Raw genomic sequence first — 17381 nt, forward strand, 5'->3', positions numbered from 1 at the left:
AGTATTGTTCTGGAAAGAAATAATGACGGATACGGGGAATTCGGATGTTACACTGCTTCGTTGCAGCACTGACCGATGGTCGGTATGACCGTAAGCTAAGCACCTTCGATTGTAGGAAAATGTAAAATTTATTCTCCGTTTTCTTCTTCTCCTTCTCTATTGCGTATTTTGTATTGCATGTGTGTGTTTTCTCCCTCATCGATGGAACCACCTATACTTAAAAAAAACGGAAAAAAGAAAAACGAGAAAAATCATTTCTCTCGCATTAAGTTGGTTTGCTTACGGACTTACGTACTAGCACAAAAATAATAAACTCTTGGCCATTCATCTGTCTCTACAAGTGTGTGTAAGAGTACCGGAAGTAACGCGGCAGCGGATTCCTTAAAATCGACTTCCTTATCTCCTATTTGTCGGTTTTGTTTCAGTTTTGTTGTGCACAAACAATCAAGAGCAAGGAATGGACCGATTTAAAGATGGCATCCGCCGAATAAGGCGCGCAAGAATAGACAAAAAAACTCCACATAAGGTCACTAGCCCAATCACACGGCTACAAGGCTATCCTGTTATAACTAACTAGTCCACGAACAACATATTACGACGGGGTAAGATAGTAGTGGGTAGTACGTACGGAAATAAAACGCCGAATGCATTAGTAACACATTAGTACACGAAACATCAACCGTACGTTTTTCTGTTATATAGTGACCGTTTTTTTTCCTTCTAACAAAAATATACAAATTCAGGGCGCCGGTGCCTCATTGAAAATAAAAGAGACAGAAAATACTCTACTAGTATCGAGACATTATTCTCAACGAAACATCTTACAAGCGCGCAGGCAATAAGTAGCGTGCGGTCGAAACACAAAACGGCAGTGTGTTGTTAGTATATTCAATTCCTTTCTTCTTTCTAACTATTTCGTTTGTTGGATTTTGCGTTTCACAACAAACCGGATTAAACTGTACTACGGCAGGAGTGAAGAAGCTATTATCACTGGAGATGGAACTATGTATGTAAAATTACATCGCCTTTTCTATGCAAATAAAAAAAAACACAGTCTTTTCACTGATTTTTGTTGGTAAGTTTGGTTGGGAATGTATTCCACAACCTTTGCTATGTTGCCACTGCTACTGTTACTGTTTTCTTCTTCAAGGCACTGTTTGGATTCGTTGTGTTTTTGTAGAACATACTGCACGTTTGTTTTCTGTTGCCATATGCATCTAAACTAAATGTTTACGTTGTTTGTTTTTTTTGTTAGAAATCTTACTCTTACTGTTAGTACTTCTTACTGTGGTACAATAAGGATTGACAAAGATGAAAGTTACGTTCGTAGCTATCGATTTTGGAAATTAAGATCATGAACGCAAAAAAAAAACTGTAATCCATCTTCTAACTATTGCCATTTTGGACCAAGTTAGTAGATAGTTAATCAAACTTATTCAAAAAAGGCCATTAATTCATACAAATTTATCTTAAACGATGAAAATGATTAAATAACATCACTAAACGAACGACCGAGCGAACGAATAGAATTGTACATTTCATTCGAAGCTAACGAACTAATAAATATAGATTCTATTGAAGAAGAAAAAATAGATTAAAATACGAGAAAAATATAGGAATCCTTATTGCATAAAGATGACAAGATAATGAACATAGGAAGAACATAATGGAAATAATAAATGGTAAGAATATATAGCAACACAATTGGAAGTTCCGACCTTTGCCGAACCATCTACCGATGGTACTGGGCCAGAAAGCCATGCTATATGCCTATATAGTTAGAAACTAATCAACCAACGTTATATCTCCAGGATATAAAAATCTATCCAATACATTAAAATCGCCCACGCGCGCATTCCGCACCCGCCTGGTACGTAACGTATTGGCGAATGCATTTAACCGCACGGTGGGCACTCTCCATCTTCGCCCATTGCCCTAAATCGGAGGTGGTCCTTTCATGTACCGCAACTGCGGCGTAAAACTCATCGAATAGGTGTTGAGCGCATCGCAGCAGTGTGGTTCAAAGAAGCAAGCAGCGCACATCACCAGTACCAGAGCCAGTTGGACGGGTACCGCAATCTTGGTGATGCGCCAGACCCAGCGGTTTTGCGAGAGTTTCATTTTGGTCGTCTGCACAATGCCCAACTGGGCAGATTTCTGCATAGCCAGCAAATGTTCCCGCTGTAACTCCTCTTGGGTGTGGTGTTGAAGCTGCTGGTGCAACACCTGCTCGTCGTCTTCGTTTTCCGTTACCTCGGCAGATGTGTTTGATTGGCTGCGGCTCTGTGTACCATTTCGATGCTTTTTGCTGTTTTTGGGGGGGATAAAGATAACGATTAGTCTTGAGCAACTGAACAAAGACGAAGAAAACTTACCGTGAAGGTGATTTCTTGTTCTTATTTTTCACCGACACACTGTTATTATTGTTTCCATCGGCAGAATCCCGTCCCGGGGAACGGTCCTTCAACTGCTGCAGCTGTAGCTGTTGCTCCTGGTGGTTCTTCTCGTTCATGATGATTTTACGGCACGTACTCTGCAGCGAGCGCAGATCATGTTCGGCCATTTCCAGCCGCTTCGTTATGGTCTGCATTGCGTCACTGCCGGGTGCGAGCGCTACCTCCAGCTGCTTCACCAGCCGTTTGAGTGCGTTCAGTCGTCGCTCACGTTCCGATAGACTGCCATCAGACATGCCACCACCGTCGGAAATACCACTATCAGACAGAGAACCATTCGACGAGAGCTTAACGCTCGCCGGCAGAACCGGGGCCAATAGCTGCAGGTTCTCCTGGGCGGACTCTTGCTGCTGGTGCTGAAACTGTCCCGACTCGATGTTTGCACCGTTCTGTTGCTCCTGAAAAAGCGGATCCACCTTCTCCGAGAGAGCCTTCACCACCTCCTTGACACTGTTCGCGATCTCCTCGGTAGTACCGCCACCACTCTGGAGGGCACCTTCAATGCCTTGAAGTTTTCCACGGTCCCGATCCAGAATGTTACGAAAATCGCTCAATCCATCCTCCAGCTGCTTCCACGTCATCATGGAGGTGGTAAGATTTTCGATGCGGTTTCTTAGCCTGCAGGGAAGACAAAATAATGGGGACATCATAGCTTCCATTCAATCTTTTCGTGTGGGATGACGTTAAAGAACTTACCGCACTTCGGCCTCATCCCAGGTACTGTAGAGGGTGGTAATACCATACTTCAGCTCGCGATTGACCGACGTATCCAGACGTATATCGTTCAGACAATCGTAGCATTCACCACAGTGGCCACCAATGCAGCGTTCAAAGTTCTTGTCCCGTTCCAGCTGCTCCAACCGTGTGTCAACGGACGGGTCCAGCAGTTCCTTACGCTGCTGCTCCTGATTCGACACCCAGTTGTGTACGGTTGCATTCAACGTGAGCATCTTTGGCCGTTGGTTCTGCAGAACTTTGTGCTCATTCTGCAGGGAAAATGTAATGGACAGTCGAAAATAAAACAAAAAAAAAACATTACAAAACATTTAAAGAGACCCAACCAAGGGCATGTCAACAAAGCGACTCTAAAATTCACACTTTGAGGTGATTATGTTACGCGTCCGTCTTCGTGGAGCGGCACTGAACACACTTTCATAACCGCCAAATTGAGTTCCTCATTCCGGTTGGATACGCATGAACACGCAATGCACGCCACAAACATCACAACCCCTTTTAATGCACGTAGATGTATGCAGCAGAGATTAAAGCCTTTGACGAGTTTTGTACTTTTCGACGAACACCCCGTCACCGTTGGGTGTTTCGCGTGAAGATCATCTTATCTCTAGTCAACACGCACCAGTAATGATCGTCATACCGTCGTAACACGAAATATTTTAAAATGAAACAGTACACGTGCGACTCCACGTGGTAAAGTCCACACCAACACACAATATCGCGTTACGACATCGGCGAAGATCGTTGGCCGGGCGGTGTTTACGATACGGTATTTTTTAATTACTTGCACAGAGTAATTGGCACCATCACTTTACCCGCCCACCTTACCGGCATTGCATTCGATCATCGTTTATTTTGATACCATTAATGTCTGGTAGATGGTTTGTAAGTAACTGCTACCGATCACGTACACTGTTGCGCTTGCGCGGTAACGAGCACTCTGTTTGTAATTCACTTTCTACCGAGCGTGCCGAGCTGTTTAATTGCTGCTTAACGAATTGCGCGTGATTTTTACCGACGCTAAACACTGTAACGGACGGCGGTTCTCACCTTCAATTGATCGATCGCCAGCTGGATGTGCGACTCGGAACAGATGTTGAACGTCTTGCTGCCCAGCTCTTCCAGTACATCCTTCAGCGAGCGTATATCTTCCAGGAACTGGTTGCTAATGACTCGTCGCTCGCTCCAGTTGAGCAGTCCTTCCCAGCAGACGATTGTATCTGTAAATAAGTTAGAAGGTATAGAGGCAAAGACAATGTTAAGATCATCTTACTAGATAAAATGGGGATATATGATGAGTGCATTCATTCTCCGTGAAGAAGATCTACTACGAGCTATTGATATACCGTTTAGTTTATCAGTCTGCACCGCCCGGTGAAACTTTTGTCTGATCGTTACCACTCGCGACATCGCACACAGCGTCTGTTACGGTCCAACGAGTATCGACTTATTGGAGAATATGTCAACAAGGGGCAAAGACACCTCAACGTATTTGCCCGGCCGTCTTCCTAGTCTAAACCACCAAAGATCGTCATCATGATCATCACAACGCGACGCAAAACACCAAACCACAACACATACAGATTCGAATTTCCTCTCGTGTAATCGATGCTTCCTGCTGACATTAAAAATCACTTCTAATTGGCAATCTTTGCAACGCTATCGCTCTGTCGCGGTGGTTATGTTTCTATTCCTCCCATCCAACCGGCACACACTCACGAACAGCACCTCACCGTCCTACGCCAGTGCAGCACGGCGACTACTCGGCGGAATACTAGCGTGCAAGCTCACACCCCACCGGGTGCTCTCACACGGGGAAGTATGGCGCTACGGTTCGACACTAGACGACCCCTTCGCAACGATACGACTCGCACACACGGTCCAGCTCAGTAGGGTCCCCACTCACTCACTTTGCTCACACTGCAGCACAGTCGCTTTTGGTGTCGACTTTTGCTCCAAAAAAAAAACATGACACAAACCACACACAACCACCCCGGACGGTGTCATTATCAGCTTACAGTTGCCAGACCGAGTTGGTTTACCATCGTTGGCCCTACGCAGTACCACCAGCGCACCTTCGGCGAACACTTGAGTTTCATCTTCTGCCCGCTGTATCTTTTTCACTCTCGGTGCTGATTTCGAGGCAATCCAGTGTTCAACAAATTTGGTGCGGATGGAATCTAAATGAGTTTTCCACCAGCAGCAGCATCCAGAAGTAGATGTAAACGCTTACGCCACCAATGGTTGGATGGGGGTGGGCAGTATTTTTTTAAACTATTCTGTCTACGTTCCACAGAGAAGCTAACTAATTGTTCTTTTGCACTGGTTTTACCAGATGGGAATAATCTTCACATGCCTCAAATAGAATTGAAAGATGTGTCTGTTTGCCGCAGTAGTATGCGGAACAGTTGAGCGTTCCAAACCACACAATCGAATGACGTTTCGGTAATGTAGAATCGTCGCCAACCCCCTTCCCTTTGCATATTATGCAAGGGCATGCGCACAACAAAGCAGTAGTTCTCCTACATGTCCGACCCCAAAACACCGTCACCGCCATAAAGGGGTGCCGTCAACATAAACATAAATAAGAAGGACAAACAAACGAGCTTCACGTCTTCTCTTTTTTGCACTGGAACACCTATTCTACGGCTGTAATCGAATTACATTATACTAGGAACTTCAGTATGACCTTGACCTGTTTGAGACGATTTACACCTGACCTGGATTCTTTTCAGCCAAAGGCGATTGACTTGTTGCGTTGGTGGTGGATGTACTAAAATTAGGTCACAGTACTGTGGATCGAGGTCATCTTTCCATTGTCAAGGATGCTGTTGAAGGACACCGATACGCATTCAAGGGCGGTGGGCGAGCGTGTGAAGTTGATAAGAAGACTAATACGCTACGAGCGATTGCAAAGCACATGAGCAGTCAGACACACAGAGTTTGTTTAGATACATTGAATGTTTGAGTAATCACAAAATGATTTCTTTCTTGGTGTCTTCTTTGACAAAAGATACTAAGTAGATATGCTGTCTAGCTAGTCCTATGAAATACTTACCCCCTATTTTAGAGTGTATACAACAAATTTTTGCAAGGGTAAAAAACGCTTCTTAACCAACGTTCACTGACTACGACATAAATGCATGCTTGGAGATTATTTTTTTCTAAAATATATCTTGTATGTATGAAACCTCGCCTTTAATACCTTTCTCTAATCTAGTTAAGATATGTGTTGTTAATGAAATGAGATGTTTTGTGTTAGACAAACGTGCAGAAGCGTTAGCTACAGCCTTACTATGTTAGCAATGAAAAACCCTTCTATAAACTAATGCGATCTTCAATATCCCAACTACCAACTACTAGCTACCGATCGACAACACAGGTGGGCCCAACACAACGGGACGACAAAACGAACAAATGGAACATCCAACAAAAGAATACCGCGGACAGACAGAGTGCAAACGTTGAGCGATGTACAGAAATAAAATGAAGCCAGTGCAAAGGATGCGTTTATGTGTGTTCAGAGGTGCAAGCCTGTGATGCTTTATTCGGTTAAGATTCGACAGAAACACAACAGAGAAATGAGAAAAAGTAATGCAGTAAAACTAAGGCTTGTAACAGTTGTCCAAAACAAAAAGCGTCTAAAATGACGATCGAATAGTGCCCTACGAGCCTTGTCAAGATATATGCTATGGCTTATTGCCCCCACTCGATCAACCATCGGAAGCGATCAACCATCCGGATTGTGCAGGATAGCAAGGAAAAGGAGCAAGAATAGAGCCAGAAGAGTAGATAAAACTGCACCTTACACAAAACACACATACACGCACACAAATAACAGCCATACATGCCCCTTACCGCATGTACGGTTGACGTTGCACGTGGACAAATGCGTCGACATTCAGATGATGCCGATTGTCAATCGTTTCAAAATATCGTCAGCCCCACGCGCTAGTGCCTTCGTGGTGGCGAAGGTGGCGGTGGTACTGGTCAAGCTTCCTACACCGCTCTCACTGCCACTACCCACCGCGGATGCGGTGGTGGATGTGCCGGCGGCGGGTGCGTTCGTTTTGCGGTCCCGGCCAAAGAAATCAACAAGCCGATAGAACCCATTCAGCACACCGACGAAAAATCGATACAGCGTAAAGTTGCGCACCACATTGCCGATGTCGAGCAGAAAATCGATCAACCAGGCAATGAAACGCGTTATGCGAGCGCAACGACACTCTTCCCGTACCACGATCACCTTCTTCCGCGAACGAGTTAGGCGACCGCGTACCTTCCGAGGGGGTGCTATCGGTTGCAGCTCGTTCACTTGCAGCCGCTCCTTGCTACCCTCTTGCTCTAGTCCGGTTGTCCTATCGCTACCGATTGCGGTTTGTCTGCCTGGTTGTGGCGGATGCCTTCTGTACGCGGTTGCCCTACGACCCCGTTGCCCAGCACAGCGACTCCACGGTTGCTGTTGCTGGTTCGCTGCCTGGCTTTTCATATCCGACTGCCTGCCTAGAGTACTAGCGTAACTATCAGTACTTCTATCACTACAGCTAATTGTACTACCGCCCTCGCTGTCACTACCGTCCTCACTATAGTCACTGTCGTGCTCATCATTTTCATCGTACGCTTCCGTCTGCCCTTCTTCATCGGTGCAAGCATTGGGAGAAGAAGGTTTACTACTTTGTGCACGGTGATGCACCCGCTTACCTCGTAAATCTTGGCACTTGGCAGCGGTCAGCACCGTGCCCGGCTGGCAGCGTAACACCGACTCCAGGCAGCGGACATTTTCCCGGCAGGTGGTGATGATTTCGCTCTAGAAGGAAAAAATAAAAAAAACGTATGGAAATTGTTAGAGATAAGAACTTATGTCCCACACACGGAGCTATTAACACACGATTAATGAACGATGGCTATGGCTATGGAACGAGGTTATGGTAAAGTTATGAGAATGAGTAAGATGACGGTAGTATATATCTACTAAGAGTTTAAACAGTTAGCAAATTATAGCCTTCCTAACAATACATTCTCCAATTACTTAACACTAATGATTGATGATAAGTAAAGCCGATTTTAATGATCGATATGAGCGCTTGGTCATTTGAAATATTATTCTTTATATTAGAAATCCACCGTACGTTTACTACGCCTTGCAATATTTCACCATCATGAGGTGCTGAGCTGTATGAAACGCGGTGCTACATCTTTTTGGCACTTTTTCACCATTCCAAGGTCTAATTAATTTCAAGCAGTTCTGTATTAGATCATGTGAACGTAGCAATTAAACGAATATTTACAAAACTTACTATTACTGGTATCCTTGGCAATGTTTTATCTACGGGAACAAATCACACTCATAAAGCTAAAGAGAAGAAATTAAAATAATGTGCTCCGAACGGTGGAAGCAAGTAACGCCTGTCTTTTCTCCATAGAACATGGAGACAATTGTTTGAAAAAAATAAATGTCTCCAAACAAATTCTCTCTCTGAAACAGGCTCTCGCATTCTCTATGTATGAACACACACTTTAGATGTGTTAACATGTTTCTTTTATATTTTTATATACTTAACATATGGACCAAGAATGTGTTCCCTCGAGTATCGCCTCCCAACATGCACACTATCAGTGATTGTTCCCTTGCCCTTCGTTAATCCCATCAAACTTAGCTACTCATACTCTCTCAACTTTTACCATAACACAGCTCCCAAAACACACAAACTAAAACGAACAAAATAGCGCTGAGACAGCAGCAGTGTACACATGCGTAACGCAAGCATAGATCACAGTAATAGAGAAGCAACATTCTTACGTAGTCGTCCGGCTTCAGCAGATGGCACTTGGCCTTCAATGCTTCGGTGTTGGCGAATCGGATCTTGCTCTGGATCAGCAGTTTCTTCACCTCCGCCTCCATGTCCTCGTCAAACTCGTTGTTTGAGCTGCTGCTCGTTTCGTGCGACAGTGAGCGCACAAATGCTGCTGATGAGTTGTGCTTGTCTACCGAACGCAACGAACGACGACGGGGTCCACCGATGGAACCAGCGTTCAACCCGTTTGATACGTTCGATTCAACCATCGTTGCGAGTGGAGTTGCCTCGAGGAACGAAAGCGAACCGTGCTTTCGTGTACTCACGTTCGTCGACGATTGCGGTGGGCTGCCAGATTTGCTGGACCAAGAGTTCATGTTGTTACCTGGGTTGGGTGAGAGATGAAATGAGATCATTAATCGAATCCTCAATAACTCAGCTAGACCATGATAGTGCTTACCGTATCGATCATCCATTCGGTACTCGTCTAATCGTTTCCGACGATTAAGCGAGTTAGTGTTGATCTCCAACTTGTTGGCCGATTCTGACTTCAGACGGAATCGAGGTGGTGACAGCGAGTCCATGTTAGCTGCCGACAAAGACGACGATGCACAGTCCGACTGTGAGTCGATAAAGTTCCGATAGTCATCGCCAAAGTCAAGCAAACGCCGGGCCGCATCGGTATCACGATCCTCCGAGTACGGTTCGGACATGTATTTTTCCTGATAGTTATCCCACGCCTGTTCCGAGAAGCTGCTCATCTCCTCCGTGCCTGTGCCGGTTCCATTCAGATCGGTTTCCGTTTTCTCCACACCATCTAGATTATAATTAGCAAGCGCTGCTAATGATCCTAGATTGAGACTTCCGCACCGGGTGCGCGTCAGTGAACCGATCCGGAACTCGGGCTTCGCCATCGGGCACCCGAACTCTTCCTCACTGTCCTGCGAACGTTTCGTCGACCGAGCCGACGTCTGCCGTACGGAGGATGACTTCCGCGACGAAGAACCGGACAGTGAGGACAACGTAAGCAAATCGTCCGACAGCCGCAAACGACCGGAAAATGATTCCGACTTTAATAACCGCCGACTGCCACTGGTAGTGAATGCAACGCCTGCCACACTACTGTTGCTACCAGACAGTTGAATCTCGCGTAATGGTTGACCACTTCCGCCCGTGAGTGCGTTGTACTGCAGTAGTAGTGACTGCTGGAGCAGATGCAATGTCGAGGAACTGTGCTGCGGTGGTTGCGATTCATCCGAGCCTGATTCATCGATACGATTCTGAATACAAAAAAAAGAACGACACAAAATAGAAAGAATTAGATGAAGAGAAACCGAATTCCGTCAAGTAGTATATCAAAAGTACCGAAGTCACTCACGTATCAGAACCATCTGTTACACTGAACGTTATCTGACGTGCACTGAAGGTGGCTTACACTTCGCAGCGCAATGTTAATGGAATGGAATATTCTCGTCACGTTTATCGGTGGTGCAAAAATGCAACAACAAAATAGCATCAGCAAAAAATCTGGAAGTTCCATGGACCATTATTTACATTTTTATCTCACAATCACAAACAGATGTGTTCCAAGTACAGTAAAAGATATTGCAAAGCATCTGTACAACGATGTACAGCACGACATTGGATGCAATTTTGTTCTGTTTGTCAAAAAAGGAAGCTTTTTTCAATGTTCTTGCGCGATGATATCATAGCTCCAATAATGATGCCATTTTGTCAAGATAATACATTTCAATATTTACTTTAGCACGAGATTCCTTTAAAGCTAGTCAAACACTCGAAATAAACTCTTACATCACCTCTTGTAATTAAGGAACAAATGTGCTTTGCATTAAATTAGAAAATGATGCAACCTTCATCGCTGTCGATCACGCAAACCAATCGACTGGTGTAATATAGTTTGTCGGTGGCGTTAACCCTTCAATAAAATAATTTTTCTTCACAGGAAAACACAACCCAAAATTAGAAAAGCACACACAAATATAAACCACCGCTGTGGCCAATACATTGTGCAACGACCTCACTCGCCATCTGGACGGTTCCGAAAGCTACGTCCAAAACCAATTTAAACGTCCAATACTATCCGCCACGGCCGGAGGCATCGCCAATTGCAAATGCCATTAATTCACCTTCAAGACGGACGCCGCACACGTGCACCGTGTTATTTTATTGCACATGCACAAGTAACGCAAAGCACTGTAACTCCCACCTTGGTCACAAACTCACCTTACGACGGGGCCGTAGCTTACGCTTCTTGAGCGAACCCTTGCTTTCGGAGTTGCGCACGACGGTTTGCTGACTGGAGGTCGGTTTCATGCTGCCGCGAGCTCCAACCATCGACGAACCACTGCGGGACATCGTGTTCAGTGCCGATTCGCTGATCGAAAAGTTTCGATGATCCGTCAGCGGTCGGTTGCTGGTGTCATTACCGTCACCACCGCTGCTGCTCGCACCCTGCTGATGGGTGGCAGGGTCGGTTGCACCGCCGCTCCCACTGTCCGTTCCACCGTACTGATTAATTTCCACGCCGGATGAATTCAGCTGTGACATGCACGACACCGACCAGGGCCGGTCGGTAGCTGAACGATGCGGTCTACGCTTCACTACCGTTGATGTGCTGCCGCTATTGGTGGGACCACCACCGTGTGCTACCGAAACCGGTAGCGAAGGGCTAGAGGTAGCGGCCGATACTCCCGGTGCGGTGGATGTGGCCGTCGTCCTCGTCAATGCGGCAGAGCTTCCGCCTTTCGAATCGGTTGCAACGCCTTCGTCGTCGTTCGAGACATCGTTTGAGTTCTCCGACGGGTAGGACGTACCATCGTTTAGCAACTCCTGGGACGTTTGGGTCTGTTCGCCCTGCAGACAGGTGGCAACAGAGTTGGCCAACCCTTCCGAGCTGTCCGTGTCGCGTGCGATCGAATCCGAATCGGTGTACTCGCCGGAGGCTTCACAGTCGGTCGTAGGTACGGACGCTGGCAGCAGTGGGGCCGACACCGGAGCATCTAACGGTTGCTTTTCAAGCCATTCCTAGTGAGCAAACAACAAAAAACGAAAGTGGCACATTAGCAAAACAAGTGTTTACAATTTAATCAGCTGTTTCGTTCAACAAACGCTCCACGGCCCATCCACGGAGTTTGTCTCGATTTACGACGGCGTTAGTCAATGGAACTAACAAGATACCGCTCCCCTCCAACCAATCCTACCATCGATAGAAGGAAGTATTCCACGTTCGTTACGCGTTCGGTGAAAAGCCTGTCGCACTCACCTGTCCGTCGTCATGCACACTTACCTCGATCAGATTCATCTTCAGATTGCTCATGGCTTTCTCCGCCTTTCGACCGTGACCGTGATGATGGTGGTGATGATGATGCTGACTGTGCGCGGTGGCACCGTGTCGCGGTTGGGGTTCGTGCGATGCAATAATGCTCGCGATACCAACGCCCGGTCCCACCCCAACACCCGGCAACGATGGCAACGATGACGTTTGGTGGTGGTGTGGCTGATGATGGCTACTGTTGCTGTTGTTACTGCTGCTATTGTTCGTACTGTAGTTATGATGATGATGGTGATGATGGTGATGATAGTAGCTGGGGTTTTTCACCACCGTTTTCGGCGTACTGCCCGACGCAGCCGCAGCAGCTGCCGCAGCTGCGTTTTTGGCGAAAATTTCGTCACGCACCAGCGTCTCGGCATGCAGCACTAACCTTTGGATCGAGCTGGTTGCATACTGCGGTGGCTAGAAATGGAAAACACAGGAGAAAAGTCGCCCGAAGCACAAGCGTCACAGCCAGCGCGCGAAAAGAAACACATTAACGAGAAGAAGAAGAAAAAAACACAGGTGAGAAAATGTGTCTTTTCAACCGAATCCGTCAGTTCCACGGTTTGGCAGTGAGGATGAAGACTCCCACTTTCAACAGAGAGCCACTTATTCTATGCGCACTACATTCACTGTATGTGTATCGAAGCCGATCGAACGATTGTGCAAGTGTACGGAATTTTATTCTATCGAGAAGAAAGCACTACTCAGTATGCAACTGGAAAGTAGCTAAATGATGCGCGCACCTCAACCTCCTATGGAGCATTCGTGAGATATCTAATGCTACAGCCACGAGCAGATAAGATAAGTTTACAAAACAAAACAAAGAAACGAACCAACAAAAAAAAGCTACACAAACGCACAGGTTGTGTTCTGTAGAACCGTTTTCACCCTCTGTTAAGGGATGTGGAGCAGCGTTTTGTGGTTTGTACACTTGTCACAACGACGAGATCTCCTTGCATACTGACGAACTGCTGCGACTACACTAGCGCACAGATGGTTGCGCATGCATATACGCGCGTCTCAGCAACAGCATTTATTTCTGTGGAACAAACACACATTTTGCCACACTAATGACGTTGATTATCGAAACATTGCCAACACCACACCTCCACCAGACCCAGCAGAATCTGGTCGCTACATCCGCATCCGATAAACTCCGGGGTTGGAGGGGTGGTCTCCATTTTGTGAAAAGATGCAAAAACAACGAAAATAATTGCAATCAGCTACGGCACTCACACACACATAAATACGAATGCTCCGTTTTTGCTCGGTGCTGTGTTTGACACGCTTGTGACCAGCTGCACGTAGCACAATTTATAAGAATAATCGATACATTACAATGTTCGTTGGAAAGGTTTACGTGAAGTGAAGGATAAGCTTGAAATGCACAAAAAAGTTAGAATTCTTTTTTGCTGATGATTTCATATAAAAAAACGAGAATACGGGTAAAAGCAAGCTAATTAACATTCAACAACAAAAAAGCAGAATTACTTAACCGAGTAACGACCTATCAACAGAGTAAGTACGCTTTTGCGGGTCTTTAACAATGTTAAGCATTCAACAGACAACGCTTATACCAACACTCAAGCTGGATAATGCACACAAAATGCTAATTAAACGGCAAACAGGGGATAAACCTTCCACAATAACATACCTTCGATCTCTTGGCACTGTTGACGCTATCCGAGCTTTTGCCGAAACTTCCAATCGACGTCATCATCAACGATCGTCCCCCGTTGCGACCATTCGGTGTGGAAGATCCGCCCTTTTGCGTCGCATCCCGCGTAAAGTCTAAACACTTCTTCGACTTCGGTTCCCTGCCGGCGGTCATCTTTAAGGCACTCGTTCCCAACTCTTCGCGCTGATGCTTTTCCACCTGAGCGTCTGGTTTGTTTTCCTTCTCCTCTTCACCGGCTTCACGCGTTTCTTCGGCACACTTTCTCACCGCTAGTAGCTCATCGTCATCTTCCTGCTCACCGTTGTTGTACACCCATTCGTCATCACCTTCGGACGAAGAAGCGGACGGTGAGGATGTACTGGGTGATGAATCATCCGATTTGGTTCGTTCACTTGAATCCTTGTTCAGTTCCGAATCCGTGTCCCGATGTTTGAAGTAAAACGTGGCGCAATTCTTCGATTTACGATTCGAGCGGTTGAACTTAGACGAATCGCTCACTTTCGAACGCTTCTGCTTGCCGGATGATCCTATCGGTGAGGACGATTTTACATGACGGAGTGACGCTCCTTTGCCAGCATGACGTTCCGTGCGTTCCTTAACGATTGGACTACCATTAACCACTGCATTATTGTTGACCGTGTCGAGAGTGCTGCTCAGTAAGGCTCCACCGTCCACCAAATCGCTCCCGATGATTGATTTATCGCTCTCGATGGTTGTGTTATTGTTGTTCAAAATGTTCTCCTTGAGCACGGTCGCGGCGTTGGCTGCGGAGGCTTCGGCTGCTTTCGAGCTTGTCGTTGTCAGTGTCGTGGCATCGGAAAGTGTCGTGGTCGTCGAGAGGTTGTTAATGTCTGCTTCCATCATAAGATTACCCGAGCTAGGTGATGATGTTGATGCTACTGCGCTGCTACTAATGCTACCCGTACCCGGGTGAAATTGCGGGTGCTGCTTCTGACTGCTACTACCGCTACTGTTATAGGCGTTACTCGCTCCACTGTAGGCAATGATTTTGGGCACAATTTCACTATCGCTGCCTTCTGAATCGGCATCGAAACCAGCGTTGGATAGCTTCTTTACCTTAACCCATTCTTCCTGTAATGAAAGGCGAGAAACTGAGTAATGTTCACCAAAGGAATGCCTATTACAATTTTACTTACATTATTCAATGTCTCGATGTGATTGGAACCCTGAGATTTGATGCTGGAGCTACTAACGCGCGCTAGCTTGTTGGCCGGCTCTTCATCCGTGTCCGACAAACTGGCGTTATTATCTGAGCTCTGTAAAAGAAAGAAGATCTGCATGAGCTTATGCCCAATGTTCCTAATAAATGTCCCACTTACCGAAGTCTTGCTATCCAATAGTCCTTCCAAAAGGCACTGTATCTCAAAGGCTTTCAGGTAGAGCAGATGATAGCGCCGCTCTAATCCTTTCACTCCACCGCCTCCGTTTTCCTTGCCCTTGCCTTCGGCGGTTGATGGTACACTACTACTATTATGGCCACTGGTGGTGTTGCTGCTTCCGAGCGATGCTTCGACTTCCGGCGTTAGGGATCCCTTGCCGGATGCAGACGACGCAGACTTTCGGTCACGTTCGTAGCTACGAATGCAAGCTGCTACTGCCCGGGAGTTCGATTTGATTTCGCGATAAATTTCCTGCAACAAGACGGATAAGAACGTGCAATTACAATTTGACCATTTAGTATTGGTGTCACATCCGTGCGGCGAGATTAACCCAAACTGTACCCAAAGCGCTGTACCAGACCTATTGAAGTGCCCAGAACTCTAATCGAAACAACGCGCGATGGCTGATAAGTTATCGTACATTATTGATTCCCGGTTTTTTTTTATAAACCCTGCACTGCAGTATCTTCATGAGAGTAGTGCGTGGTGGTATTGGAGGCGCATGCGACTATTTCGAACCGTGTCAAACAACACGCTACCCGTCTATTCGCGTCGCTGGAGTGTGTTTTCCCATTAGGCTTATCTGAAGCAATATCGTAAATTATTATCGATCGTATTGAAAACTATCGGATGTGATGATTCGTTCGGGCGTCAAAAACGCATCGTTACCTGTCATCACTATTAACCATATGCGGAGCTAAACATATCTTCCCCTTTTCGGCGGCCAATCCCATTCACCGTCGGATAACAATACACGATCGGACGTTCTCATGTGTTGTAAACTGTAAAATTATGTAAATCAGGTTCCGTTTGCCACTGGGGCACAACTGGGAGCCAAACCCCCAATTCAAGCCCGTTGTATACGTTGTAACCTTGGTGAAACCCAAATCGACGTAAACAGGGCCGATTTCGAGCCGGCTAATGGGTGCGGCACTGTGCGGGCCATCAATCGGTTAATGGAACTATGCTGGCGCGGTTCGCCTATTTTATTCACCGAAAGGCTATCATTTTCGGCAATGTTTCGGTACGCTGGCCTTTTTCTGTCTCATACAAAGCGTAAGGTGGAATGTGGAGAAAGAAACGAAGGAAAGGAAAAAAATGGAAGCGCACGCATGTCTAAAGAGGCGAAACGATTTATGAGTGGCTCAGAAGCGACCGAACGTTCGATACCAAACAGTTCCTTCCCTTCCGGGTGTATGATTATCGATGGAATTGAATTAGAACGCAACCTTGAAAATGTTTCGAAAGGGATTTTTTTATACATAATGTTAAAATTCAGAGCTCTCATTGGTGCTGGTTTGGTTGGAACATAGGTTAAATGTTGTGGTTTCTCAGCAGGAAATATACTTGCACATCGGTTACTTGCACCGAAGGGGTATGCATTTTTCGACCAGCTACTAATTTTACAACCATCTGCCACATTAGCGCCTAGTTGGACCCTGATTTGAAAGCAGGACAAATAAAACGATCAGCCCTGCTGTAAAACTAACCCTGTTGAACTATTTTCTTCCGACGCCCGACCATATCCATGTGCAACGGCCGGCCGACATTGGCTAAAGTGAAAGTAACCTTGTTGCGTACGGTTCAATCACTCACTCATTTCCCATCAATAAATTCACTAATTGCACGCCCCTTGAGAACCGAACCGCCACTAATTGGACCTCTTTCACCAGCTCTACACAGAAAGATGCCTGCGGCTTGGTCGCGATGTGCTTTTTACCATAGCGAGATACGGCGAGACCACCCAAAACGGAAGGCGCTTGGCGGGTCCTGGTGAAATTGGTGGCAGGTGTGAGATAGGCCAGTGCATGGACCATAAATTAGCATTGGATAAAGTGTGGCCGAGCGAAAACTAGGTTAGGTTCGTTCCCTGCTGTTTCCGCAAAAAAAAAAAAACAAACACGACCAAACACAGCCACAGGAGTATGTTTTTTTTTTCTCAGTCACTGAAATTAGATCCACTCATGGATGTCGATGCAATTT

General features: G+C 46.1%; 1 protein-coding gene across 1 annotated transcript; it reads right to left on the reverse strand.

The window, feature by feature from the left end:
- Positions 1 to 1935: 1935 nt before the first annotated feature.
- Positions 1936 to 16781, reverse strand: LOC128716196 (klarsicht protein-like). The gene is made up of 13 exons (XM_053811115.1): positions 16746 to 16781; positions 15339 to 15650; positions 15156 to 15275; positions 13975 to 15090; positions 12291 to 12737; positions 11228 to 12028; positions 9444 to 10263; positions 8989 to 9368; positions 7890 to 7995; positions 4239 to 4408; positions 3150 to 3439; positions 2376 to 3071; positions 1936 to 2308 (listed from the first exon to the last, which is right to left on the reverse strand). The coding sequence occupies exons 1-13, from the start codon at positions 16779 to 16781 to the stop codon at positions 1936 to 1938; spliced, it is 5667 nt and encodes a 1888-aa protein (XP_053667090.1).
- Positions 16782 to 17381: the final 600 nt, after the last annotated feature.

The sequence above is a fragment of the Anopheles marshallii genome, chromosome 3, assembly GCF_943734725.1.
Source record: "Anopheles marshallii chromosome 3, idAnoMarsDA_429_01, whole genome shotgun sequence".
Taxonomy (NCBI): Eukaryota; Metazoa; Arthropoda; class Insecta; order Diptera; family Culicidae; genus Anopheles; species Anopheles marshallii.